At 39.4% G+C, this 27,912-nt stretch overlaps 1 protein-coding gene across 2 annotated transcripts; it reads left to right on the forward strand.

Annotated features, from left to right (window-relative positions):
- Positions 1–27,653, forward strand: LOC116257847 (plant intracellular Ras-group-related LRR protein 7). 2 transcript variants are annotated; one of them, XM_031634844.2, is made up of 10 exons: positions 5–343; positions 2,662–2,731; positions 16,374–16,420; positions 16,542–16,650; positions 16,783–16,868; positions 17,982–18,072; positions 23,586–23,671; positions 25,769–25,855; positions 25,934–26,087; positions 27,209–27,653. In XM_031634844.2, exons 1-9 carry the CDS (start codon positions 245–247, stop codon positions 26,042–26,044), a joined length of 786 nt encoding a protein of 261 aa, XP_031490704.1. In that variant the 5' UTR covers positions 5–244; the 3' UTR covers positions 26,045–26,087; positions 27,209–27,653. The 2 variants fall into 2 exon arrangements, with proteins under 2 accessions (XP_031490705.1, XP_031490704.1); XM_031634845.2 differs by lacking the exons at positions 25,769–25,855; positions 25,934–26,087; positions 27,209–27,653 and adding an exon at positions 25,407–25,762 and having other exon boundaries at positions 1–343.
- Positions 27,654–27,912: the final 259 nt, after the last annotated feature.

Below are 27,912 nucleotides of genomic sequence, written 5' to 3' on the forward strand. Positions count from 1 at the left end.
AAAACAGCCTATGAAGCATCTCGCGCCACGTGAAACGTAAGAGCATTTCCTTCGTCAAAAGTGTGTCATTCTTCAACATGGATGAAACGGATTGACCTTCACGACAATATCGGTAGACGGTGGTTTTTTTTCTTTTCGAAAAGTTCTTTTGGTGTCGACGCGTTTCCGTGGCCGCCGGTCTGGAATCGGGCTTCTCCCCATTTTCTCTGTTCTCCCGTTCGGCTTGAGCGAGGAGGAAGGCGAAATGGGTTGTTGCGCGAGCACGGAGAGGAGCGTGACTGCCTCGAGGGCGTCGCGGTGGCGATCGACGGGCATAGTAGCGATGAGAGATTGCAAATTGAAGGTCAGAACTCCTTCCTGGCTTCGACGTTTTGTCCTTTGGTGGATTTTCTAATGATGGATGTTTTTGAATTTCGAAGGTATTGATGTGCTTTGACTTTTGTTCCAGAAAGGAATTACTGTTTAGTTAGAGAAATTTAGATGGGTTACTGTGGTAGTTGAACATTTTTTTTGGCGTCGTCTTTAGAAGTATCGTGAAAGGTATTTTGGTTAAAGAAATCCTTATGTTTCTGTATGATCACCTGGCATTTCTGTTCCTCCTTCCTGCAGAATTGGTGGTCTAGTCAAGGTTGGTGTTCTTGACACTGGCAACTCATGATTTATAAAGAGAAATTATTTAGATCTTTCTTTATATACTGGGTCTATAAAATATATGAACTGACTATGAGCCACTCGATCAACTTGATTGATTATGAATTTACTTTTTTAAAAATGTTAATGAGTAGCATCTTGTGAATCCTTAATCATATTGATCCGATATTACTTAATCTACATATTCCTATATAAGGGATCCTCCAGATAATTCAAATCGAAGTATTTTGATGTCCTACTCGGCCCTCACCCCCTGAAAACAACATTTCTTTGGAAATACAAAAGAAGATTTTTTATCGAAGGGAAAATGAGAGATTTTCTGTTCCACACAGGGCTGTAATCACAACAAGTGATTGCTGAGATTCGTGCTAGAACATCCATTTTCCATTTTAAAGAGAGCGTTCCAAAACATCTGACTTAGAGGGAGAAATGCGGTGGAGTACAGGTGTGTACCATGCAGCAAAAGGAAGGAAAATCCATGGACCGACCCTATTGTCTCCACTCGTAGGAACTACTGCACCAGGTGCATTCCCCCAAGGGTGTTCCACACTTCCTCCACCGAACTGTAGCGTGGAATCATCCCAAATATTTCAACCTAACCTAAAATGAGAAATTGGGATTTTCCAACTTGAGCAGTAATCAAAGGGATGAAATGGAATCCGTTTAGGTTGACTGCCATAGTGTTGATACGTAAAGCGGTGAACCAAATACCTATAACAGGCCAAGCAATTAGGAAGAAGTGTAAGTAACGAGAGTTGTTGAAACTAGCATATTGGAAGATCATCGGCCAAAATAACCATGAGCAGCTACGATATTATGGGTTTCTTCCTCTTGACAAAATCTGTAGCTTCGTTAGTAGACTAGAAAATGTTCAGACTTTTTTTGTTGAAGTAAGGGCAAATGATCTGATTCAATATTTCATAAAAATTGATTTGGTGAAGTCTCCTATTTTGCATACCGGAAAGAGATCAAAAGAAGAACAAATAGTTTATCGTTTCTTTGTGGATTCCTTTAAGAAGCTTTTGTATATGTGTCTCCGGATACTCCTTTATCATTTCATCCAATAAAAATGGTTCTTCTAATGTATGAATCCTTCTAGAATGTTCTTTTCAAGAGAAGATGCGTATGAAGGAGATATCCAGCAACAAGAAGAAGGAAAAGGATTGGATAGAGGAACTCCCAAGCATTTGGTTGTCTCAGATGCATCCACTTCAATGGAATGGGTGACTTATTATTTTGATAAATCATTTCTTTGGGTAGAAGAAGATTCTGTAAACACTTACTCGAAATCCATTATATATATATATATGTGTGTGTGTGTGTGTGTGTGTATATATGTGTGTGTGTGTGTGTGTGTGTGTGTGTGTGTGTATATATATATATATATATAAAGGCTTGCTTTGCCAAGACAGAATTAGGTTCTTTTAGTTGTTAGTCTATATGCTCATTGGATGATCTGACTATTTTGATCTTTGATTGGATAAAGTAGGATCAGTTATTTGAGAAGTCTGTTTTGCTATCATACTCATTGTGCATGGATACTAGGGACTGCAGGTTCGGTGGTTCGAACTTATGCAATACTAATTCCCTGCATAAATCTTTCCAGGTTTTGGCGTACACCTAATAGAGGGATTTGTAGCTAATGACAAGTTAGTGTCTCTGAACATTTCAGGGATGCATGTATTGTGATAGGTATTTTACTTCTTAGGTTGAGAGAAGCCTGTGATGTTTATGTTTTATACAATTGAACTGCAAAATGTTCTTTGAAGTTATATTCTATTTCTGGACTTGGTGCTGCCTCATGAATGTGGTTTGTCAAAATCTCTATCATCCACTTTGTTGACCTGGACAACTTCTCCAAATTGTTGCTGCAAACATTTCGTTGTTTTCATTTTTCTCCTTGTTGAAATGATGAGTTCAAGTGGCAGTAGCCATTCACTTTAGTGAAAACTGAAGCAACATTTCTTACTTTCAGACTGCTCATTTTTTCACCTATATGTTACTATGCAGGTTTTTCCAAGTGAAGTTATTGACCTTGAGAGATCTGTTAGGACTCTTGACCTAAGTCATAATAAAATAGGTACTTTTTTTATTGTAATAAAGTAGGTAGTTCTTTTATTGCTTTTGTTATGTTTAATTCATGCCTCTGGTTGTTACATTTAAACTAAATAAAAATTCCAGTTAATTTGAAATTCTGTATGAACTTTTAATAATAAAGTCTGCCGTTTGTTTTGTGGCTAGAATACCTCCCTCAGCCAAGCTTACTTTTGGTATATTTCTCTCGTCATTTATTGTCCTAGAGGGCTTGTTAGAGTGCAGTTGGTCTATGCACATATGCAGTATGCAGGAATATATATAGATTGCTTCATAGTAGCGGAAGTTTTGGTGCACCATGTTATTCATATTTTAGGCATACCAGTAGCAGATACCAGAATGAACTTAGCTTCTGAAACCTCAAAATTGGAACATCAAATGATTAAGATTGTCCAGATCAATTAGGAGGCTTGTGCATTCTCAAGCAGCAACTGGCTTTTAGTGTATCATAGATAGTATTGGACTCCTTTCAATGCTTTGACATGCAAAATAGTATCTTAAGTAATTGAAGCTCATTAAAATTTCTTGAGAATATCAATATGTACTGCAAGTAAAAGAGTAGAAGAACCTTTTAAACTTTCGTGCAGCCATCATCATTACATTGTAGCTGTAGGATCATGGATATCGAAGAAGAGAAGAGAAACACGGGTTTAACATGGAAAACCCTTCAAAACTGAAGGAAAAAACTACGACGGAAGTGGAGGAACAACGCTCACCAGCTGCAGTTCTCTCACTCTCTTAATTTCAGTAATAAACAAATTAGGGTTAAAACACCCCTCTTAAGTGATGACAGTCACCACACTTAAGAACTAGATGGGTCGAGTCTGGACCAGCGACCCGTCTAGATACAAACTTGTTAATGCTCCCCCTCAAGTGGTGCATACAAGTTAAACATGCTCAACTTGCTTACGTTCTTCTCAAACTGAGTAGACGACAAAGCTTTTGTTAACACATCTGCAACTTGCTCATCAGACTTTATATATGGTAAGACAAGCTCCTCGGAGTCAATTCTCTCACGAATAAAATGTCAATCAATCTCCACATGCTTGGTCCTATCATGTAACATTGGATTGTTTGCAAGATTTATAGCGGACTTATTATCGCAGTACATCTTCGTAGGTCCATCAATCTTAGTCCCGATATCAGCCATCAACACCTTTAGCCACAAAATTCAGAAACTCCCATGGCTACAGCACGCTACTCAGCCTCGACAGTCGGCACTCGAACGGGAACAAACATCTTGCCTTTTACTTCTCTACATTGCCAGGTTACCTCCCAAATAGACACAATAACAAGTGGTAGACCTCCTCGTATCAATGCAGCCGACCCAATCAACATCAGAATATCCTTCAACGTTCAGCTGATCTTGTCTCTTATATAGAAGGCCTTTACCAGGATTTTTCTTCAAATAGCACAAGATCTTCTCAGCAACCTTCCAAATGAGCATCAATAGAAGCATGCATGAATTGACCCATCACATTTACGACAAAGGTGATATCAGGTCTAGTGAGAGTTACATAAATCAACTTTCCAACTAACCGCTGATATTTCCCTTTAGCTTCATCATTAAGCAGCTTCCCATCTTTAATGCTGATCCTAATACTAACATCCATTGGAGTAGGAGATGGTTGACAGCCAAGTCTCCTGATCTCTTTCAACAAGTCAAGAATGTACTTTCTTTGATTTATACAAGGCCAGTACTTGGCCTAGCCATCTATACCAAGGAAGTATCTTAACTTTCTAAGGTCTTTGAGATCAAACTCTGAACCTAACATCTTTTTTAGCCCTGTAACCTCTTTTTCATCATCTACTGTAACTATCATGTCATTCACATAAACTAAGAAAAGAGCAACCTTGTTCTCCCTCTAGGATCTAACGATCCTCAAAACACACAATCTAGTTGGCCTCAGGCCGGGATTTGCCTGGAATGCCACCATACCTGTCGCACGTTGTCAAGATGTCCAAAATGCCTCAAGCTACAACCTAGTCACTCAAGGTTTACTGGACGTGCCCATGTACCTGCAAACACAATGAAAAGGTAAGTTCTACACTCGCTTCGCTTTACAATTCATACAAGTGTAAAATATAATCATTGAGGCATGTCATTGCCTCAAAAGGGTGTCGACGAGTAGTATCGACTCACAAAACCCTCCAATAGGCCTCTTTCTAATCCTTTGAGGTTGTGACCAAACATCTAAACTCAAAGCTTCGATCAATCCATCACTAACACACTTCTCAATAGCTTTCTTTAGTTGAGTGCCTACCCAAAAATACACCCAACTTACATGCTCTTCTCCAACTAACAAAGAAATACGCCCATCGCAATAGTATGAACCGCAAGTTGTAGTAACAGTCCTATAACTTCTCAACCACGTCCAACCTCTACCATGTTTTCCAATAGCTTCAAAAATCAACAACTCATGCTAAAGAGATAGATATACACATGGATTCTTGTTCTTCTCAAAAATAGTCATAAACTTCCTCCAAAATAACAACATCGCTAAAAAGCTATCCAAAACATCAAATCATGAGTCTAGCATGCTAAAACAATAATTATACATGCTCTAATAAATATTACTCTGCAATCTAAGCTCGATTAGGTCTTGCTCACCCCAATTTAAGAGCCCAAACTGCTTCAATGCTTCCGGCAGCCACCTCACGAGTCCAAGTGGTCTCCAAGAGGCTAAAATCCTTCAATGCTGCCACCACCAAGGCCTTCAAGTCGCTGTTATGAGAGGGAAGACCAGTCCCCCAAGCTGAAATCTGATCAAACAATTGTAAATAGGGTGAAAAAAGAAGGGTCTGCCATTTGAGTAGGACCTCCCGTAGCTGCGAGGGAAGAGGCTAAAGTCAAATGAGAGAAAGAGGGCACGAGAGGATGGGAGTGGGGCTGCACACGTGAGGGAGACGGTGAGAGAGGAGAAACCCAGTGTTCAGGTGAAGGAGAGAGAGACCGCATGAGCAGGAGAGGGGAAGCGTGGCAAGAGAGAGAGAACGTGGGCAGAGAGGGTTCAAATAGAGAGGAGAGACAGACGGGGAGGGTGAGAAGGCGTGAGAGAGGCGGAAGAGGGAGATAGCATGAGAGAGTGAAGGCTGGGCAAGGGGGAGGCCGTGCGAGAGGGAAAGGGTGTGGGCAGAGGGTCGAGAATGCAGCGAAGGAGGGAGAAGGAGAAAGAAGAAAGATGAAAGCAAAGAGGATTCGGGAGGGCTTACCCGAGTGTCGCCCTCCACCTCTGTCGTCGCTGCCTGCTTCTCTGTCGCAAGAAACGGTGAGAGATGAGAGAACGAAGAAGAGGGAGGTTTTGCGGAAGGTAAGGGAGAAGAGACGGAGAGGAAGAGGGAGCCAGCGTTGGGCTCCCCTTCACGCCTGGACTTCGGGTCCGGGTCCGGACTCGCTCCAATCCAAACCTGAATTAAAAGAACGAGCGTTACATCCTACCCTCCTTAAATAAAATTCCTCGAAATTTATATCGTACATCAATGCAAGAACAAGTGTGGATATTTCTTTCGCTTCTCCTCCTCGAGTTCCCATGTACTCTTCTTCAACCCATGGTGTTGCTATTCTACCCTCACTAAAGGAATTCTCTTCGTGCGAAGCACTTGCTCTCTTTGATCCACAACTCTAATAAGTTTTTCTTCTATTGTCAAATCATCATTCACCTGAATACCTCGAAAATTTATCACATGTGTAGGATCCGATACGTACTTTCAAAGCATGGAAACATGGAAAACATTATGAACATGACTCAAGTCAGGTGGTAGTGCCAATCTGTATGCCACCTCTCCAATCTTCTCTAATATCTCAAAAGGTCTTACGAACCTCGGGCTCAACTTTCCCTTAATACCAAATCGAAAAACGCCTTTAGTAGGTGAAATCTTTAAGAACACATGATCACCAACCTCAAAAGCCAACTCTCTACGTCGAATGTCGGCGTAACTCTTCTGCCTACTCTGAGCAGTCAATAACTTTTTCCTTATCAGTTGCACTTGGTCGGTGTAGTGTTGCAATACTAAAGGGTTCTCGATCTTGCCATCACCCATTTCGGTCTAACAAGTTGGCGATCGGCATGGCCTTCCATACAAGGCCTCAAAAGGCGCCATACCGATACTAGAGTGGTAACTGTTATTATATGCAAATTCTGTCAATTTTGCATGTTTATCTCATTCTCCTTTCCAGTCCAAAACAGATGCACGTAACATGTCCTCTAATGTCTGGATGGTCCTCTCAGATTGCCCATCAGTTTGGGGGTGGAACGCTGTGCTCAACTTAAGCTTAGTACCCAAAGCCTTTTGCAATTGGCCCCAAAATCTAGAGGTAAAACGTGGCTCTCGATTTGCAATAATGGACTTTAGCACTCCATGCAATCTCACTATCTCCCCAATGTATAACTCTGCGAGACTCTCCAATGATTAACTGATTATAATTGGCAGAAAATGGGCGGACTTCGTAAGTCGATCAACAATTACCCATATGGCATCATGTTGTCTTCTAGTGTGAGGCAAGCCAACCACAAAATCCATCGTAATGTCCTCCCATTTCCATACTGGAATATCAATCCTCTGCAGCAAGCCTCCTGGTCGTTGATGCTCTGCTTTGACCCGCTGACAAACTAAGCATTTGGCCACGTATTCTGCAATTTCGTGCTTCATTGCAGGCCACCAGAAATTTCTCTTCATATCCTGAAACATTTTTGTACTGCCCGGGTGTATGGAAAATTTGGATTTGTGAGCTTCATCAAGCAACTGACGCTTTACCCCTTCATCTCTAGGGACCCACAATCTTTGTCGAAACCACAATGAATCATCTTCATCTTGATGCCAAAGAGAATCTATCTTCTTACTTTCTTCCATGTTTTTAGCAAAATCAGGATCTTCCTTTTGCTTCATGACCAACTCTTCTAACAGAGGGTGCCGTATTAAGGCAGTCATTATCGCTCTGTTTTCGTCACCTAGGTGAGGCTGCCATGCTATCAAATCTTGCAACAATGTCCAAGAACGAGTCAACATACTGCACATAGTTGCCTTAGCCTGGCTGCTCAAAGCATCAACCACCACATTCGCTTTTCCTGGATGATATGATATTTTGAAATCATAATCCTTCAAGTACTCAATCTATCTTCTTTGTCTCAGGTTGAGATCCTTCTGGGAGAATATGTACTTCAATGACTTGTGGTTTGTAAACACCTCAAATATTGCCCTGTAGAGATAGTGTCTCCATACCTTCAATGCGAACACAACCGCTCCCAGCTCCAAATCATGAGTGGGATATAGTTTCTCATGGTCCTTCAATTGTCTCGATGCATAAGCCACTACACGACCATGTTGCATCAATACACAACCATAACCAATTCCAGATGCATCAGTGTACACAACAAACTCGGAATGACCCGATGGAAGTGTCAAAATAGGGGCGGTAGTAAGCTTATCCTTCAAAGTTTGGAAACTTTTTCGCACCCTTCATTCCAAACAAACTTCACTTCTTTTCTCAATAGCTTAGTCATGGGCGTAGCTATTTTCGAAAAGTCTTGTATAAACCTACGATAGTATCTTGCCAAACCCAAAAAGCTCCTAACCTCAGTTACATTGCACGGTGTCTTCCAGTCCTGTACAACCGACACCTTAGCTGGATCGACAGAAACTCCATCCTTCGAGATCACATGACCAAGAAAGTTTACCTTCTCTAGCCAAAATTCACATTTCGAATACTTGGCATATAACTTATGCTTGCGCAAAATACTCAACACACTCCTTAAGTGATCTCTATGCTCTGCCTCGCTATCTGAGTACACCAGAATATCGTCAACAAAAACAATAACAAACCGGTCCAAGTAGGCTTGGAAGACCCGATTCATGAGGTCGATGAACGCTGCGGGAGCATTGGTCAATCCAAAAGGCATGACCCTGAATTCATAGTGCCCATATCGAATTTGAAAAGCAGTCTTAGCAACATCTTCCTCTCGTATCAAGAGTTGATGATAACCTATCCTCAAATCAATCTTGGAGAACACCTTTGCATTCTTGAGTTGATCAAACAAGTCTTCAATTCTAGGAAGCGGATACTTATTCTTGATGGTGACTTGATTCAACATGCGGTAATCTATGCACAAGCGCATTGTTCCTTCTTTTTTCTTAACAAACAATACAAGTGCTCCCCAAGGCAACACACTAGGTCGAATGAAGCCCTTATCCAAGAGCTCCTACAATTGCTTCCTCAGTTCTTCTAACTCTGCTGGTGCCATTCGGTATGGTGCCTTAGAAATGAGAGTTGTCCCTGGCAACAACTCTATCTTGAATTCCACTTCCCGCGTTGAAGGCAAACTCGATAGCTCTTCAGGAAACACATCAGGGTACTCATTCACAATGGCAACATCCTGTAACTTCACCGGCTCAGTCACACTGGTCAACACGTTGACCAGGAATGCAAAGCTTCCCTTTTCTAACAGTCTTTTAGCCTTTAGTGCAGACACCATTATCTTATCAGTTCGACTAGCTTTACGAGCTTGGAATTCCATGGGTTGCATCTCAGGAGTCAACAACAGTATCTATTTTTTTGTGCAATCCATGTTGGCATAATACGCATATAGTCAATCCATGCCCAAAATAACATCAAACCCAGTAAGACTAATGATTACCAACTGCGCAGGTAAGTGGTGTTGATGTATCTCCACATCTACATCAAGTAGATACTCGCTACACGACTCTTGGGCATGCATAGGGCTGACCACTTTCAAAACACACGACATCATCCTAGCCGACACTTCTAGTGAAGAGGCAAATCGACTAAATATAAACGAATGAGTCGCCCCTGCATCAAACAACACTCTAGCAATATGAGAACCAACAAGTAAAGTACCTTCAATAAGGTCGTGGGCCTGCAGCTCCTCCACGGTAGTTGCGTATACACGTCCGGTTGTCCTTTGTGCATTTGAAGAACCGGCCTCCTGGTTCTTCGACTCTTTTCCTGCCATGATGGGGCAATCTTTGATGAAGTGCCCCATCCCTCCACAGTGTAAACACGCCCCGGTCATCCGATAACATGGCTTTTCGGGGTGCACACATGAACAAGTAGGGCACTTCGGTGGAGTCGGAGTAGTCATTGCCCCCTGTGTGACGTCACTCTGTGGTTTGGCCTGCTTCGCCTGAATGTTCGATCCTCACGCCTCTCATAAGGCCTAGCCCTGCCTGCAAAGTGGTGGTGCTTGACTGGCATACGTCCACCATGTGTGTGTTGGGTAGTCTTCTTCTGATGGTCTTTCTGAGTCCTAGCCCAATCTTCTTCCATGCGTCTTGCCATAGTGACCGCCTCGTCCAAGTCGCGAGGTCTGCTTGACATAACTCTGCCTCGTAGTCCATCACGCAACCCATGTACAAACTTGTCGGCTTTGGCCTCATCTGTAGTGTAGAGGTGTAGGCAATACACTTCCAAGTGTCGATACTTAGTAATATATTCCTCCAAGTTCAAATGATTTTGTTGCAATTCAAGAAACTCTTGCATCTTCTTGTTTCGGGCATGTGTTGGGAAGTATGTGCCGAAGAACGAATCTCTGAACTGCTTCCAAGAGATCGACTGTTGGTCTGCAAACCGGATCTCACGAGTTGATTGCCACCATCTTTTGGCATCACTTTTAAGCATATACGAGCCATAGTTTACTTTGTCACCTCCTGGCACCTTCAGAACCTCAAAGATATGTTCAACCTCTTCGATCCATTCTTCTGCCTTGTCTGGATTGCCATCTCCAGTAAAGACAGGCGGCTGCATCGACATAAAATGCTTGAATGACACCATCGTTGCTTTCTCCTTAGGTGGTGCAGTGGTGTCTCCTGTAGGAGATGCTTGGCTTCTCTGATTACTGACCATCGACTGTACTAGCGAGGTCAGCGTCTGCAACGTTGTTAGCAATATAGTCTGCTGATCCACAGGTGGAGTTTGTCCCAGTGGGGTTTGAGCACCCCCACCCATCTGGGCATACTGGTGCCCTGACGTACTGTCATCATGTGGGGTATGTGCATCAGAATGGGCCGGACTTGGCTCTCTCTGTGCCTCTATAGACGGCCCAACTCGCTTCTTACCCCTTCGTTGGTACTCCATCTGTACAAAAAAGAACTCTCATGCTCATTACAAAGTTTGAGACAACTCTTACAAGTCTCATTTGCAAAGATGCATCACAATCATCAAACATCAATTCATCATATACACGTATATATATATATATATATATTTCATAGTAAAATTAAACCTTCAATAAAAGTGAACTCAAATAGCACGAACCTGGGCAACACGGTTTCACAGATAGGCGTTAACTTACATACATAGTGGGGTTTGCCATGGCTCTGATACCAAAACTATCACACCCCAACCCTTTTGACCCTCATAATTTTTTTTCTAAACATAAAACATTGAGGTGCGACGACACAATGATTCAAAATAAGATGAGCCAAACAATTCAAAACAATGGGGCAAAACTTTCATTTATATAACAATTTCAGTTGATACAAAAATTACATCAATATGTATGACCAAAAATTGCCCCAAACCATATGACTGATGCCTAACAACAACAAGACATCAATATAACCTAAAACACGACGCGCCGGCACTACAAACGACCCAAAACCTCCCCAGTAGGATGTGAGTGAAGCATCTGCTCAACCTGTTGCCTCGGGTCTGCCAAATCCTGAAAAAAAAAACTGAAGGCTTAGCCTTCGCAGTATGGTAACAAGCCAGAAAAATCCCTCACCTTTAAGGTAGGGGCTCATAAATGAACTAATCACAAATAACATACAACTCTGCATAACATATCATTCTCATTCTAATCATTTACATTAACTTTAGTGAATTAACAGTTCCTGCGTGCACACCGCGGGCTGCCTACAGCCGGGAGACAACCCCCATGGTGGCCCAAATCGATATGGATCCATTCACGCTGCAGCGGTAGAACACTCATCCATGGATGTGTGAATTCCAAGGACTCAGCCTTCCCTAGGACACCTTGGTTGGGAAGGCGGGAGCCCAACGCTCTAAGCACAACACACAACAGTACCCTGGGGCCTTGCACTGCCTGCGCTCTGAACAAGCGAGACCAGTGGCGAAAGCGGGACGTCTCCCAAACACATTGCCACAACCCACTGGCCTCTCATCTCTTATTATTTCTTATTTAACATTATAAAAACACAATCACAAGATGACCAACTAGCTCATGAGGTTGGTTCACTCCACGAGTGCACCCATACCTCCAAATGCCTCCACACGAGGCTACATATATAATTAATATTCTTAGCTAGCCGTCATAGCAATACGGGTATAACTACCCTTCAATTCCATTCATTTGTATCATGCCCAAGGCAAAGCATACGAAAACATTATAACATTCACAATTCACATCACTTATCACATCAATTATATCTTTCAAAACTTAGCCAAACCACAGAGAGTAGTCTCGATCCGTGATTGGCTCGTAGCTGTCCTATGCAGTTATCATTCTAGGATGCTTTCTAATCCACAGTTGGGGTCGAGGAGACACTCGACTCGATACCCCACCTCATCTGTCCTAACAGTTATCAATTCGAGCATGCACATGTAATTTCGTAGTAATTTTCAAAACAAAACTTATCACATAAACATTCAATTCTCATGTATACAATCATTCAATCACATCATGGTCATAGGATCCAACGATCCTCAAAACACACAGTCTAGTTGGCCTCAGGTCGGGATTTGCCTGGAATGCCACCATACCTGTCGCACGGGCTACAACCTAGTCACTCAAGGTCTACTGGACCTGCCTGGTGTACCTGCAAACACAATGAAAAGGTAAGTTCTACACTCGCTTCGCTTTACAATTCATACAAGTGTAAAATATAATCATTGAGGCATGTCATTGCCTCAAAAGGGTGTCGACGAGTAGTATCGACTCACAAAACCCTCCAATAGGCCTCTTTCTATTCCTTTGAGGTTGTGACCAAACATCTAATCTCAAAGCTTCGATCAATCCATCACTAACACACTTCTCAATAGCTTTCTTTAGTTGAGTGCCTACCCCAAAATACACCCAACTTGCATGTTCTTCTCCAACTAACAAAGAAATACGCCCATCGCAATAGTATGAACCGCAAGTTGTAGTAACAGTCCTATAACTTCTCAACCGCAAGTTGTAGTAACAGTCCTATAACTTCTCAACCACGTCCATCCTCTACCATGTTTTCCAATAGCTTCAAAAATCAACAACTCATGCTAAAGAGATAGATATACACATGGATTCTTGTTCTTCTCACAAATAGTCATAAACTTCCTCCAAAATAACAACATCGCTAAAAAGCTATCCAAAACATCAAATCATGAGTCTAGCATGCTAAAACAATAATTATACATGCTCTAATAAATATTACTCTGCAATCTAAGCTCGATTAGGTCTTGCTCACCCCAATTTAAGAGCCCAAACTGCTTCGATGCTTCCGGCAGCCACCTCACGAGTCCAAGTGGTCTCCAAGAGGCTAAAATCCTTCAATGCTGCCACCACCAAGGCCTTCAAGTCGCTGTTATGAGAGGGAAGACCAGTCCCCCAAGCTGAAATCTGATCAAACAATTGTAAATAGGGTGAGATTTAGTGAAAAAGAGGTCAAAAGAAGGGTCTGCCATTTGAGTAGGACCTCCCGTAGCTGCGAGGGAAGAGGCTAAAGTCAAATGAGAGAAAGAGGGCACGAGAGGATGGGAGTGGGGCTGCACACGTGAGGGAGACGGTGAGAGAGGAGAAACCCAGTGTTCGGGTGAAGGAGAGAGAGACCGCATGAGCAGGAGAGGGGAAGCGTGGCAAGAGAGAGAGAACGTGGGCAGAGAGGGTTCAAATAGAGAGGAGAGACAGACGGGGAGGGTGAGAAGGCGTGAGAGAGGTGGAAGAGGGAGATAGCACGAGAGTGAAGGCTGGGCAAGGGGGAGGCCGTGTGAGAGGGAAAGGGTGTGGGCAGAGGGTCGAGAATGCAGCGAAGGAGGGAGAAGGAGAAAGAAGAAAGATGAAAGCAAAGAGGATTCGAGAGGGCTTACCCGAGTGTCGCCCTCCACCTCTGTCGTCGCTGCTTGCTTCTCTGTCGCAAGAAACGGTGAGAGATGAGAGAACGAAGAAGATGGAGGTTCTGCGGAAGGTAAGGGAGAAGAGACGGAGAGGAAGAGAGAGCCAGCGTCGGGCTCCCCTTCATGCCTGGACTTCGGGTCCAGGTCCGGACTCGCTCCAATCCAAACCTGAATTAAAAGAACGAGCGTTACACCAACTGTCCTAGTCTGTTCTAGATCCCTATTCACAGGACTGAGATAGGTTCTATTCATCAGGATATGTGTCAAACAAGTAAGCAAGGCCTTTTGTAAAGTTTCTGAAGGGCTAAATGGCATGTATGCCCTTAATGGAAGAAACTCTAATATATACACATATAACTAATTACTAAAACTGCAGGAAATATATACACATATACTAATTACTAAAACTGCAGGAAAAATAATCAAAGGTATTACCTCAAATAAGTTACGTAAATCTCACAGGATTTACTTCTCTTAATGTTCAACTAGTAAAGATAAGGCATCTCATTAAGTAGAAAAGAAGCATACACTGAACAGGGACATCAGTCTAGAAAATGCCAGCAGCTCCTCTAGCTGCTGGCAGCCATCCAATGGCTAGAAAACTAGTCGTTTGTGGCCTCTAGTTGCTGGGAAGCAGCAGCAATTAATGGAAAGGGACATAAAAGGAAAAGAAAAAAATATGGAGAAAAAACAAAAAATACAAAAAGAAAATTAAAAGAGATTTTACAATGAAAGAGGGAATACATATTAATATATCATAGCCACAAGTATAGTTCTTAGCTTTTGTTAGCAACGCTCTTGAGGAAAATCTAAAATTAAGTGTGCTTTTGTTATATCACCATGTTCTTGTAAAAAGTCCTTGTACAAATAGATACACTTGTATGCATAGATACACACAATGTATATCAGTATATGCATACATAATATATATACTAGATATACATATACACACTCATTTATGGGTCTGTATACATAAATGGAAATATGTTTATTAATATGCACAACTTTAGACCCCATGGTATCACGACTGAAAGTTTGTTGATGATAAAAGAACAAGAAGGTGATACAAGAGACTTAGAGAAGAGGTCAGCTTGTTTGAACTCTGAGGAAACATGAGGTAGTTATACAGTTTTCTTAAAAAATACTTCAAGATTTTTGTGAGAATTCACTTGCATGTGCTAAATTTGCTCATGAACAGTGTAATTGCTTGCTATGCAAATAACATTTTATTGTCACATTAAAGCTTGGTTGGTGTCAAAACTCCGATGTCTTTAAGAATTATTATTCAAACAATCTCCATAATTGTTGTAGCCATGATCAATGCTCAACCTTTGTTAATTATATATATATAATTATATATATTTTTAGAAGTCAATAATAGGGTGCCGGTTATTTGGTCCACAACCAATGGAAGTGGAAGTCAGTATATGCAACGGATTCCAATGAATACAAGGACAAAAAAATAATTTGGTGGGAGTACGTTTGATGTACCTAATGATTGACAACACACTCTCATGTTAACTGAAGCGTGGGCTTGTTAGAATTTACTTACAGCATGGATAACTTGAACAATATTTGGTCTAGTAATAGTAAAATGAGATAAGGCTCTAACAAGTTAATATAGTGGTCTCCATCATCAGATTTCATCTTCGCTCAACACTAGCGTATGTCACAGTTGTTTTAATTCTCCCAAGCATTCCTTGTAGACTTTTCTCCTTGTTGAGGGTCGGAATTTTACTTGTCTGTTTCATTTATGTGTCAAATCTTCCATAGCATGCATTTCCTTAGGACACTCAATACTTTAGCTATTCTTGACAAGCAAGGCAATCCTTGTTTTGTGGGATCTATAATGGGGTTTGAGGGGCAGAGACAAGCTTTGGCCCCTCAAACTCCCAGGTGGTGAACCAGAATGAGAAGACTCTCGTGAAACAAAATGGGCACTCTGACCTTGTGGTGGTGTCCTTTCCTTTGTCTCAGACCCCTTTTTGAAAAACAGAGCTGTATCATAAGACACGGCTTGTATTGGCTGCATCATATGATATACATGGATAAGATACAGCCGATACGGACACGATACACATGCATTTTGTGTATCGTGCCCGTATCGTAAGATATGACTCTGTCTTATAGGATATGGATAGCACTGTTACCGATGGTTTATGATGGTTTTTCCTTTACGTGCTACTTCTATTGGGGATCCCTAACTGGCCTAGAACTGAAAGACCCACACCATTCAAAAATAGTTGAAAAATTGCAAAATGATGGATCTTTTGACAAAGAAACAAACGCCAGTGGGGGAATGAGCAAATCATGCAGTCATGTTCCTACAAGTGAGGATGCACATGGTGACTGACTCTTGTTTCTCTTTTCTATTATAACACTAGTCATCATTTTCATGTAAACCTACTGATCCATTAGTCTGTCAGTTTTTTATGAAGAATGTTCTGATTTTGCTGATGCAAGTTGAACCTTTTCCATTTTCTAGCATTTGATCTTTGTATTATAAATACTTTATTGTTTCATAATTTTCCATATTATTGATTAGTTCCTTGAAATTTGGCAGTTGATATACCTGTTGATATCAATAAACTCAGCAACATGCAGCGCTTGGTAAGGCTGATATTATCATCTTGTCGCTTGTCAGAAATTTGTAGTGCACACAATTTAGAATTTGAAACAATGTTTTTTGTATTCGTTTGTATTTTCATTTGATACAATTTCCTGCCTTCAGATCCTCGCAGATAATCTCATCGAGCGGCTTCCCCAGAATATAGGGAAACTTCAGTCAATAAAGAACCTCATACTAGATGGAAACCACATTAGCAGCTTACCTGATGAATGTATGAATTTGCATAATATTGTGATCCTTCAAATGTAGTTGATGCCTTACATGCATTTGTGCCACAATAAATGGTGTGGCATTTAAAGCTCCTGTTAACTACTTTAACATGATGATGACTTTGAAAATGCAGTGGGACTACTAGTGCGACTTGAGAAGCTATCTCTGTCAAGAAATCTGTTGTCAAGCTTGCCAGAAACTATTGGGAGCCTACGAAATGTAAGATGGTGTAACCCCTGTATTTTGGCCTTTGTAGCACTAAAATATATATATATAATTCTATTTTGTTCTTAACTATTTGATATATATGTGCACGTGTGTGTACGGCCGTACCCCCGCACCCAAGTTTTTTGAAAATGGTCCGTACCCGTACCCGCACCGGTACCCGTACCCGTACCTATGTGACATAGATACTTGGGTGAATACCTTTTTTTTCTTTCTTGATATATGAAACTATACTTGGGCATGGTAAAATTAGATAGTGCAGAGAGTTTAATAGCAAGCTGCTATACTCCAGAAACTAAAAAACTACCCCAACTAAGGTCTGAGACAGGCCATTTGACTGAAGTATAGACAAAGATAGACACCTTTGTTGAACGTTTACAGATACCTAATAATGTAAATCATCATCCATGTTACTCTGTTCATGCTAAATTTACTACCACATAGATAAGATATGAATCATAATTCCTGGATGAATTTTCATTGGCCGATTATTAGATATGTTGTGGGGCCAATAATGTGTGGCTTAAGGACTGACTAACAAAATGAAATTCCTTCGCTTCAGTGAAACATGGGTGCAGGCATGGACATGGCACTCGGCAGCCTTAATTTTTTGTATGTTTTGGGTATATTTTAGTCTTTTTTTTCAGTAATATTTTTGTGAATATAAACAATGAATTGATGTGTTTATTTATTTAACTAGAATCTTATGACTCTCTCTTTCTCTCTCTATATATATGTGTGTGTATAGAGAGAGAGAGAGAGAGAGAGAAACCATGTCCCTATACCTAACTCTTTGAAAATTACTTTGCGCCCGTACCAACACCCGCACTGGCACCCGTATCCATGTGAGACATAGCTTCACCTGAAACTAATGTTGACCTTGACCAAGAGTATAAGGCACACAAAGTTCTCATTCAGTCGAAAAGCTCCCTGCTGAATGGGTTTAATTAGAAGTGTAGGGCAGGGTGATGGATAATGGGGATATTGTCGAAAGGCCCAACACACCTTAACAGGAGGAACTTATGATACATTTAACTTTCAAGAAGTTCAGTAGGTTTTTGAAGTATATTTCTGATCAAAGGCTAGGTCATGGTTTTCTTCATGCAGCTCTTGCTGTTGGACGTGTCAAACAACAAGCTAAAGGTGCTTCCAGAATCAATTGGAAGCTGCTTCTCTTTGGAAGAACTGCAAGCAAGTGGTACTACTCAATGCCAATGTGGAAATTTTCTTTCTATCTGATAGTGACATTGGATGCATTAGTTGCTCATTGTTACAGCTTTAGTGATAACAACTTTATATGAAGTTGCAGGTCATAAATATTGTTGCCTTTGAGGTTTTTATTAGCAAAATGAACCCAGATAGGATCTTATTCTCATACACACAAGCATCCTCGTTGCTCTTTGACTTTTATGTTCTTTCTTTTTCTTGGGCATCATGAACATGTTTCATCTTACTGAATTTGAGTTTTACTTCCCCTGACTGTCTATTCCTGGTTCTTTATCACAATTCACATGGTTACTCCAACAACACTGGTGGCAGGTTCCATTTCCCGATACTCTTTCTGTGACCTTGAAAATGATATCCCATAACGCTTACACAGGCATGGATTGCTTGTTAATTCTTTTTAGGCACACAACAATTTGTCTGAATTGAAATAAAGAGGAGACTATAGTGTCTACATCCTGCAGTATAGAGAAAATCTTAAAAGATATCAAAATTAAATATCAAGACCAATAAGCCAGTCAGAACAGCCACAATACTTGAACTCAAATGTACACAAAACAGGAGAGAGCTAGCCACTAGGCTTGTTCTAGTAGCCTGTCATCTAGGCCTTAAGCTAGCATGATGACGGGCTTGATATTATAGTCTATAACCATAATCCTTCCACAAAAGAAAAAGATAAAATGATAAATTACAGCATTGAGAAATGGAAAATTGGTTTCACACACACACACAGTACACACACACACACACACACACACACACACACACACACACACACACACACATATATAAATATAAAATATGTAAGTATGTAGAAATTGGTAGGTACCAGACCCTTAAATGGTAGGCCTATAATAAATCATCTTGCCGTTGATCTTTTGAAGATGGATGATTGAGAAAAAAACTAGGAGAAAAAATTATTAGCTAATATTGCATCACTAAAATATCCTATCTTCTTTCTTTCATTGTTCTTCTCTCAGCCATCTATCTTGGAAAGATCAACGGCCAGATTGCTAAAACATTTAAAATCTGTTGGTGAAAGCAGCATAAACTCTTGTTAAAATCATCATAAACCCTTGCTGCACTATAAATTATTGCTTATGCCCCTTTCACCACTGTTTTTGGCAATTGACTTTTATTTTTAGTCATCTGGCAACATCTGACATCTGGAAGATTTGAATCCTCCTATATATAAAGTTAAATATGTCCTGATTTCTATTAAACATGAACACCACAACAACTATTTCATCAATCCTCATAAAAGGTCCAGTTGTCCCGACTCAATGTGATGACATAGATGTGTTCACCTTGATAAAAACAATTTAGTCAACTCTTTATTTATTTTTTCTAACCAATTATTTTTGAACTGCATTTTGGACATTGTTTTTTGGATCATGAGAAGAACTTTGTTATACATTTTATTCTGGTGCTTCAGAAACCCGTCTCCATTAATTGCATCCTATAGGTCAATCTATTGGTTACTAAAAAATTAAAACTGAAAATATCCAACTAAATTGAAGATATATACACTGAACTGTGCCTTCCAAATTTGTGTCTAGTATGCTTACTATCTTTATTTAGGAGGAAAAGGAGTGGTGCAGCCAATAGGTGCAAAAGATACAAAGTTGAAAGACCTAATTCTGTTTATATGTATTAGTTGATGATTCACAAGATGTTGCATGCAAAGTCACTTTTGAAAAGGTGAATGAAAATTAATATTTAACTTTAAAAAAGTAACTTTATATGTGACACCTTGTAAACCATCATTTAGATTGATCAGATGACTCTTAGTCAGCATCCGTACTCCCAATATTTAGTCTGTTAATATTTACTATGTCCAAACTGACCCATGTCACATAGGTACAGGTACAGGTACAGGTGCCAGTATGGGTACGAACCATTTTCAAAAAACTTGGGTGCGGAGGTACGGCCGTACACACACACACACACACGTATCTATCTATCTATATATATATATATATATATATATATATATATATATATATATATATATATTACAAACAGCGTAGCATATTCATAAATCATGATCCAAAATTTATAAATGTGATAAAAAAGCAGATGCCTAGATCTCTCCTCTTGTTTACAAATGCGATCTGCAAGCCCGAGAATTGATGGAAAGAAGGTGAAAGACCAAGGAGTTGGTGCTCCGAATGCCAAGAACCAACACCGAAATCTCCGAGAAGAAATCTTTTTCCTCTTTTGGGGAAAGAATATTGGGTAAACATGCAAAGGGAAATGCCTATGGTGGGAAAATACCTCAAACGAAATGGACCTGCTGTTCTTCGTCGCGAGTCGTCTTCTTTTGCTGTGCACAGGGCAAAAGAGAGGGCACAGTACGAGAGGGCGAGAGAGAGGGCACAGGACGAGAGGGCGAGAGAGAAGGCACAGGGCAAGGGGCAAAGGTATTGTGCGAGAGAGGGAAAAAAAAATCGACTTTTAAAACGTGTGATGACTTGGACCCTTTTGGACTCAATCAACTTTGACCGAGTCTGAAAGCTGATGGGTTCATCCTCAGGTACGTTGACTGTACCCGATATGGTCAACGGCGTACCCGGGCCATACCGTACTGGTACGATTCAGAGCAATACCCATGCTACATAGAAATTGACTTGGTAGGTGAGATTGGAGACTATGCCTCAAAATCTGTTGTTTGAATGTGACCTTATGATCTCAATTTCAATCAATATAAATCCTTATAGAATTTGATATGATCTTCTGCAGCAAATATATATATTTTGCATCCAATTGTAAATTTGGATTTCTATGAACTGGCTAAAAAAAGGGTTGGATTAATGGGCTGATAAATATAGATGGCTGAATTCACAAGAGTATGTGGATTGTGGACTAAGTGGATATAAGGTCTATGTGGACTTATTATGAGCAATCTAATCAACTTAGTTAATGGTTCAAAATGTGTCACATGTAAAGTTACATTTTCAGAAAAGTGAATAGTTTCATTAATTTTTTTATCACAATCACAAAAGCGGCTTTTACATTTTGAATTTCTTGAAATAGGCCTTAGAGTTGCTGACAATTGTGAAATAATTATTGCCACAGATATTGTTTGTTTTTATGGACAAGTTTTTGTTCTCAAATATTAAATGGGAGACTTGTTTCTCTGAAAAATCTTGGGAATTCAAAAAATTTTAAAATATAAGAAAGCAATAGAAAAATTTATGAAAATTTTAGTTTTATATTAATTTTCTTGCAAAAAAACATTAAAAAATCCAAAATAGTTATGAAAACGTTGAAAGAAACATTAAAAAATTGAAGTAGATTAAAAATCTATTTTTTTTGTGAAAAAAGGAAAAATGTCATTTGAAATATCCCATTTTTTCATTTTTCTTTATTTTCTTTTTATTTTCACATTTTTCTAAAAGCAGCTGGATACCTGTGACAATGGAAATAAGGGTCTACCTATACTAGAGCCCCATGACCTTATCAAAGGTTTGGTAAAGTTGAGGGAAATGAAACTTATGTGCCTTTTCTTTTCATGTCAAAGTGAAAAGTAGTGTCTCACCAAAAGGACAGTATTGGGTATGTGACATGGGTGTCTTGCTTAGACTGCCACGCCTGTGTCAACACATCATAGTTGCGGCAAGTGCAACAACAAGATATAATAGAAGACAAAGTTGAGGAAGGAAGAAGAGAAGGAAGGAGGAGGTGGAGGAAGATAACTTGCTTAGAGGAGGTGGCAATGGCATGGTAGTTAAAGGGAGAAAAGAGAGAGAGAGAGAGATTTATAAGGGGACCTTAGGCTTTTTCTTTATTTTTATTTTTAAACCTTCTTTCTGATAATTTTAAAGAAAGTCCTGGTACAACGTACACATCTTCTTTCTGGTAATTTACAAAGACGTCCTTATGCAGTTCATACACAGAAGACATTTTTCATTATATATATATATATATATATATATATATATGTGTGTGTGTGTGTGTGTGTGTGTGTTGCATCTGCAACCAAAATTTTATGAAAAATGTTGCAGCGTTCTCTGCATCCTGTGGTCATGTGACATAGAGTGTCCAAAAACGTAAATTTTCATTTGTTCTATCATGACATGACTTTACAAGTTTCTGACTTGCAAGGACAATTGCAAGGTATATTCATCTGAAAACTTGTGAGCCCCAACCATGTCTATGGGACAGCTATCTGTGGTTTTCATGGTTTTTATTTCCCAATTTTAGGAAGATACATGCACATATGCAAACACTCTTACATATGAAATCAACAGTCTTAGGGTTTGTTCAAGGGGCACATGTATTCTTTCTGAATGTGGTTTACCTTGGAAATTCTAATTAAATATAATGTTAAAAGTTGTGAAAGTGCAAGGTCTCTAGTATTTCTCATGCAAAACACAAAGAGAATGTTGATAAATTACAAAAGAAGCCAATGTTGATAGAAATGATTATGTGAGGCTTTTCTCATTAAATGAAAAATGTCATATTATCACAATTTTTTTTTGTTGATATTTTGTAAATATTTTTTTCTAGATATTGTGTTTTGGAGCTTTTTCACTAATAAAACTGCATCATTTTCAAATTTATTTGAGGGCTAACTAAAAAACTTTGAGACATTCATTTACATGTTCTCTTTGAATATCTAGTTGAACATTTGAAAAAAGAATTAACTGCACAGATGGTATGAATATGAAAAGGCATGATAATCCTATGTCTAGATCAGTTTTTATGAGCTAAGAAAGTAACATTGTTAGTGTAAAAGTTAAGGTCCTTAGAAAATCTGATTTATACCAAATTTTCATGATGTTCTTAAACGTTGATAATTTGCATTGTTGGAATGATGAAAATTTGCTAGAAAATGAGTGAACTTGCCAGACGACTCCCAGGCAACAGATAATGTGGACTGCGTCTCTTCAGCACTTGCAAAAATCTTCTAGAAAACGGGTAACCTTGCCAGATACTCTCACGCGAAATATAAACATGGATTGCACCTCCTATGCATTCATACTTCTAAGCCACTTTTGTCACAAGCCTCACCATGCAGCTATTATCATTATATGAAAAGACCTATGACAGTATAAGTTTTTGTTCTTTTTGATATTCAAGTCATATTTTATCTTCCCAAAGTGTTTAGACTGTTGATTGCTAAATCTTTATAAAAACAATCTTAAGTACACATCCAGAACTACCCTATTTCTATTCCTTTTAAGGGAAACCGAGCTTCTATAATATGAGCACTTGTCTGCTCTAACTTCCAAACTGGCAGACCTCATTTTGGATATTTTTGACTTGGATAGTCTTCACATACTGAACTCGAACAATTTGGAGCTATTTAATTGGTATGGAATAAGGAGTATTTGGAGCAGGCAGAGTGATACTAGTCATTAGAATACTCTCACAAGTTACCTTTTTGTTGATTGCTTTGTCAAGTTTTACTTGTCACTGAGCTCCTTGACTTTTGGAAATTCCAATGTCTTATTTTTTTGCAATTACTACATCATGGTGCAGGAAATTCCATTGAAGAGCTTCCTTCATCAATTTGCAACCTTATCCATCTAAAGTCTCTTTGCTTAAATAACAACAATTTGAATCAGGTAGACACAATTTTTTTTCTACTACTCTTCTGATCCCTGTGAGTTGTGCCTCATTTTTGCTTTTGAATCACTTTGATTTTTCATCTTCCTGTGCAATAGTTTGTATTGATGCCATGCCACTGACCAGATTCAATCAGGACTGTTCTGTAGTGTTTGACCCAAAACTAGAAGATTGGGAAATCACAATATGAAGGCACTCTGTTCCAGTACATGAACAGCCAAAAATTTTGTGAGACACAGCTCCTATGAGAGTTTCTTAGTTTTTGCAGACTCCCAGTGGATCATGTTTCTGCTTCTTTCAAGCTGCTGGTTGGCATTGGACAGATGTACTTATCATGTTCATCTGTCTCAATAGTTGTGCATCTAGCTGTGAAGGATTGATTTAATCTTGAGGGAATGAGACCCAAGCAGCAGTTGGCATAGGGTAGATAATGGTAGATCTTGGCTAAGTGATACCTTCTGGCTCCATGTTAAAGGGCCAGGCATCTAATGTGTGTCTGGGTCAGTCTATTAAGAGAAGACTCCCATTCTAACCTTAGTCTTATATTCTGTGTCAATTGTTGCACATAGCCTGTCAATGGAGCTTGCTCCATTGTCCATGATAATGGGCTCAGGTCTAGGTTCAGTGCTATATTGGTCACTCCAAGTTGAAGGTCCAGCATCTAATTCTATGTCCATAGGAGTCCAACAGACGACTTATAATCAAAGCTCAAACCTGTATTATATCTCAATTGTTGCAGATATCCCATCAATTGACTTAGTTTAATCCCCAGATTATCTAAGGAGATGTGCATGAAGTCCATCCACCTGTAGGGGTGGAGATGATGGCAACTCTGAGCCAAGCTGAGGCAGGTCAATCTTGGCCAGGATAAAGCTCACTCTGCCCAAGCTTGAGTTATGCTTGCCTAGACAAGCTCAAATTTTGCTCAAACTTGGTTCTGCGTAGTTGAAGCAGATTGAAACAAAAATAAACTTTAAATGACACCAATTATAACTTGAACTTGTACCCTCCTTCTTGGAAAAAGACAATGGCACCAGTACACGACACAAATTTTCAGCTAATGAAGGTGAAAAATGATATACATATGCTCCTTCTGGTAAGCCCAACCGAGTTAAATGAGCTCCACGGTTGCTTAAGCTTGTGTTATTAACTAAAAGTCCAAATGAGTATCTCATACAGGCTCGAGCTTGACTAGTTTATTCTACAAGTTAAGCTCAAGCAAGTTTAGGTCAGTCAACCCAAGTCAGGTTCAAGCAACTTGACTAGTTTGTGCACTATTATGCACTAGGCATGCAAGACTGGCCTCCATTATGCTACTAGCCTACTAAATTTGGGAGGTGGGACCCAGCCTCATGTGACTTCTTTATATTGCACATGCATGTAAACATGTACTGACGTGTTCAAGCATGTATACAAACTTAACGCAATGGCCATGCATACTGGTAAGTATGATTCTCAAAGTACGTATTTCTCCTTGGCTTCAAGACCATAGAGTTTGGTGCCTTGAAACTCCCTTATTTATTTCTTGTCCTAAGTCAAAGTGGTTTTTGTTGTCCTTATACTAAGTGTCCTATAAGAGAAGTAATACAGATTTATGTTCCTAAGGCAATACATATTGGACATTCTTTCACTATGCTTTTTTCCATAATATTCGAGGCACATGTATTTTCGCAATTATTGTGAAACATCTTTGTTTTTTCGTTTCCTTTCTTAATTGCAATTGATCATGTGTAGGGGATTGAATCACGAGGTGTTCATTGGAGAAATCCTCATGATCAGGGAAGTTGGAAAAGTAGGAAAGAACATGGAGAATTATTTAGGAAGTAATTCGCTGGATATAGTAAATTGATATAAATGACACTTCTAAAAAAATAAAAAATGGAAGTCAGCTAAAAGTGAAGAGGCATGGTAATTGGAGGTTCCCACTGCCAGGAATCAGGACTCCTGATGCTTCCTCTCCTCAGTTGCTAAGAATCAGGATTCTTGCTTGAGTGGTTATGCTAACTATGGTTGCAGCAGCAATTTTTGCCTTAATATAGGGGATTTGAGCCACAGTCTCCAACATATGATCAGGTTGTTCCTTTCCTCTAGTGCAGATACCTCAGAATTTATTGAAAGAATGTAAATCTCTGCAAAATATTTCACTTCATGACAATCCTATCTCAATGGAGCAGTTTCAGCAGGTATGTGTTCATGATTTCTATTCTATACTTCTCTTTCTTGTTCTTTCATACTAATGCTGAATCTTTCCCCTGGTTTAGCTGGAAGGGTTTGAAGACTTTGAATCTCGAAGGAGGAAGAAGTTTGACAAACAGCTTGACTCAAACGTGATGATCAATTCTTCTGGCCTTGATGAGGGCGTTGACTTGTGAAGCCTCAAAATTCCACATGCATCTTATGCAAGTGAATATCAAAGTGAGTCTTTTAGTTAATAATTTGTTATTGAACTTTTTTTTTGAGTGACTGCTTATAATGTTTTCATTTGAGTTATAGGTTAAGTGAGGCCAGTGGGTTTTTACTGTCTTATGCAGTCATATAAGTATCACAAGTTTTTTTGTCATGTATTGTGACTGTGTGTTATGCTACGTAGTGTAACTATGTGGTTTCTTGATTCAGTCCATCCTTCAGTTTGATAGTACTGTTACTGTTGTGTAACTTACAATGCTTTCCAGCATCTTACATTACGATAGAATATAGGGTGTATCTTACTTTGAACACAAAAAAGTGACTTTCTTTTTTAAATTTGAAGTCATATGAATTCCTTAAGGCTCAAAGTTAAGTTTGTAGAGAAACATTTGTATACATTTTTGAAGTTTAAAAAATAAAATTTACAGCTGATTTAGTGCACCAAAAATTTGGGGTTCATGGTTCTTCATGTAGGAGCATATTTCTACCCTCCGAAATGAAAAATAAAATATGTTTTATGAAGACTAATTTGTAGAAAATTTAAAGGAGTGAGTTATGCACATTAGAACTTATTTATCTGATACTCATTAAAGTACAGTAATTTGAGCTATTAACTTTAATTATATCTACTTAAAAGTGCAGTGTTTGGAGCATATACTTGTTATTTTATTATATTTATACAATCCATGGTTTTTCATGGAGAGCAACTTCCCGTTTTCCCATGTTTTATCTTTTTATTGCTTTTTATTGCGAATTTTAATATTAAAACAGTAATTTACACTTTGTTAATGCTATGTATCAAACTTTGGACTTAATCAACATTATTTATTTCACACATTTTACAACTCGGTCTTAGGATAAGATCCAATGCAATTCAGTTTTTTCCTGTGCCTGTCATTGTCAATGTGCGTCTTCACTACAACTTTGCCTAGGACACTATCGTAACTCCAGCTATTGGTGGCAGTGGCTCTTATGGTTGACTAACTTAGGCAAGAGTGCTGGTGCTACCGTCAGAACCAAGGCCAAAGTACTGTCAGTGTGCTTTATGATCTTTTTCTGGTTATGAAACTAAAAGATTGGCTTGTTTTATGGTTCCCGGTTATTTGCTGAGATGTGTAAATGATATTCAGGGGTTTGAGATTTCTCGTGGGGCCTCGCACAAGGATATCACTGGTTTTAATGTTTTGAAGAATTATGGTGGGGAGTGTGCAGAATCACTTGTTCAATAATTCTTTTATCTTCATCATGCTCCTCAGTGATCAGTGATCCTAGGCGATGTACATTTAAAGTGGATGATACTAGAAGGTAAACATGCATTTCAGATTGTGTCAAGTTTGCAAATGCTAATCATGTATATTCTTTGTATGGAGGTAGACTTCATTTGGTTTGACATTGAATAAAGCTCCAAGTTAACATTGGATTATTGTCAGATGCATCTCGTTTGCGGAAGTTTTAGTTGTTCTTCTGCTCTTGTATATAGCTGTTCTTTCATTTGCTTTCAGATTGTACTGTATCTTCTGTATGATTGGTAATAAATGTAGGAAGCAGAACCTCCGACAGGGTGGGTTCAAAATACGCGATTAGTTTCTGCTTGTGTTCGGCTGTACCATGCGTTGCATTTTCCATTATGGACCAACAATCAGATGACCCTTAATGGTACACGATAAGGCCTATGGAAGATGAACTGATCCAACTTCTCCATCTTAAAGGGTGTTCAGGGCACCATCGGTGGAAACTTGTACACCATATGAAACTGAGTTTTTTCTTTATTTCAATTCATTGCGTGATGAGGACAAGCAGCAACACGTGAAAACCAATAGAGAGAGACTTTCGG

The sequence above is a fragment of the Nymphaea colorata genome, chromosome 7 (genome assembly GCF_008831285.2).
Source record: "Nymphaea colorata isolate Beijing-Zhang1983 chromosome 7, ASM883128v2, whole genome shotgun sequence".
Classification (NCBI taxonomy): domain Eukaryota; kingdom Viridiplantae; phylum Streptophyta; class Magnoliopsida; order Nymphaeales; family Nymphaeaceae; genus Nymphaea; species Nymphaea colorata.

What these genes read in the sequence shown, in the direction of transcription:
- LOC116257847 (XM_031634844.2), top strand. Translation starts at nt 245, where the DNA reads ATGGGTTGTTGCGCGAGCACGGAGAGGAGCGTGACTGCCTCGAGGGCG. An exon ending in TCAGCAACATGCAGCGCTTG is followed by an intron (nt 16,421 to 16,541) that starts GTAAGGCTGATA and finishes TCCTGCCTTCAG; the next exon opens with ATCCTCGCAGATAATCTCAT. An exon ending in GGAAGAACTGCAAGCAAGTG is followed by an intron (nt 18,073 to 23,585) that starts GTACTACTCAAT and finishes ATCATGGTGCAG; the next exon opens with GAAATTCCATTGAAGAGCTT.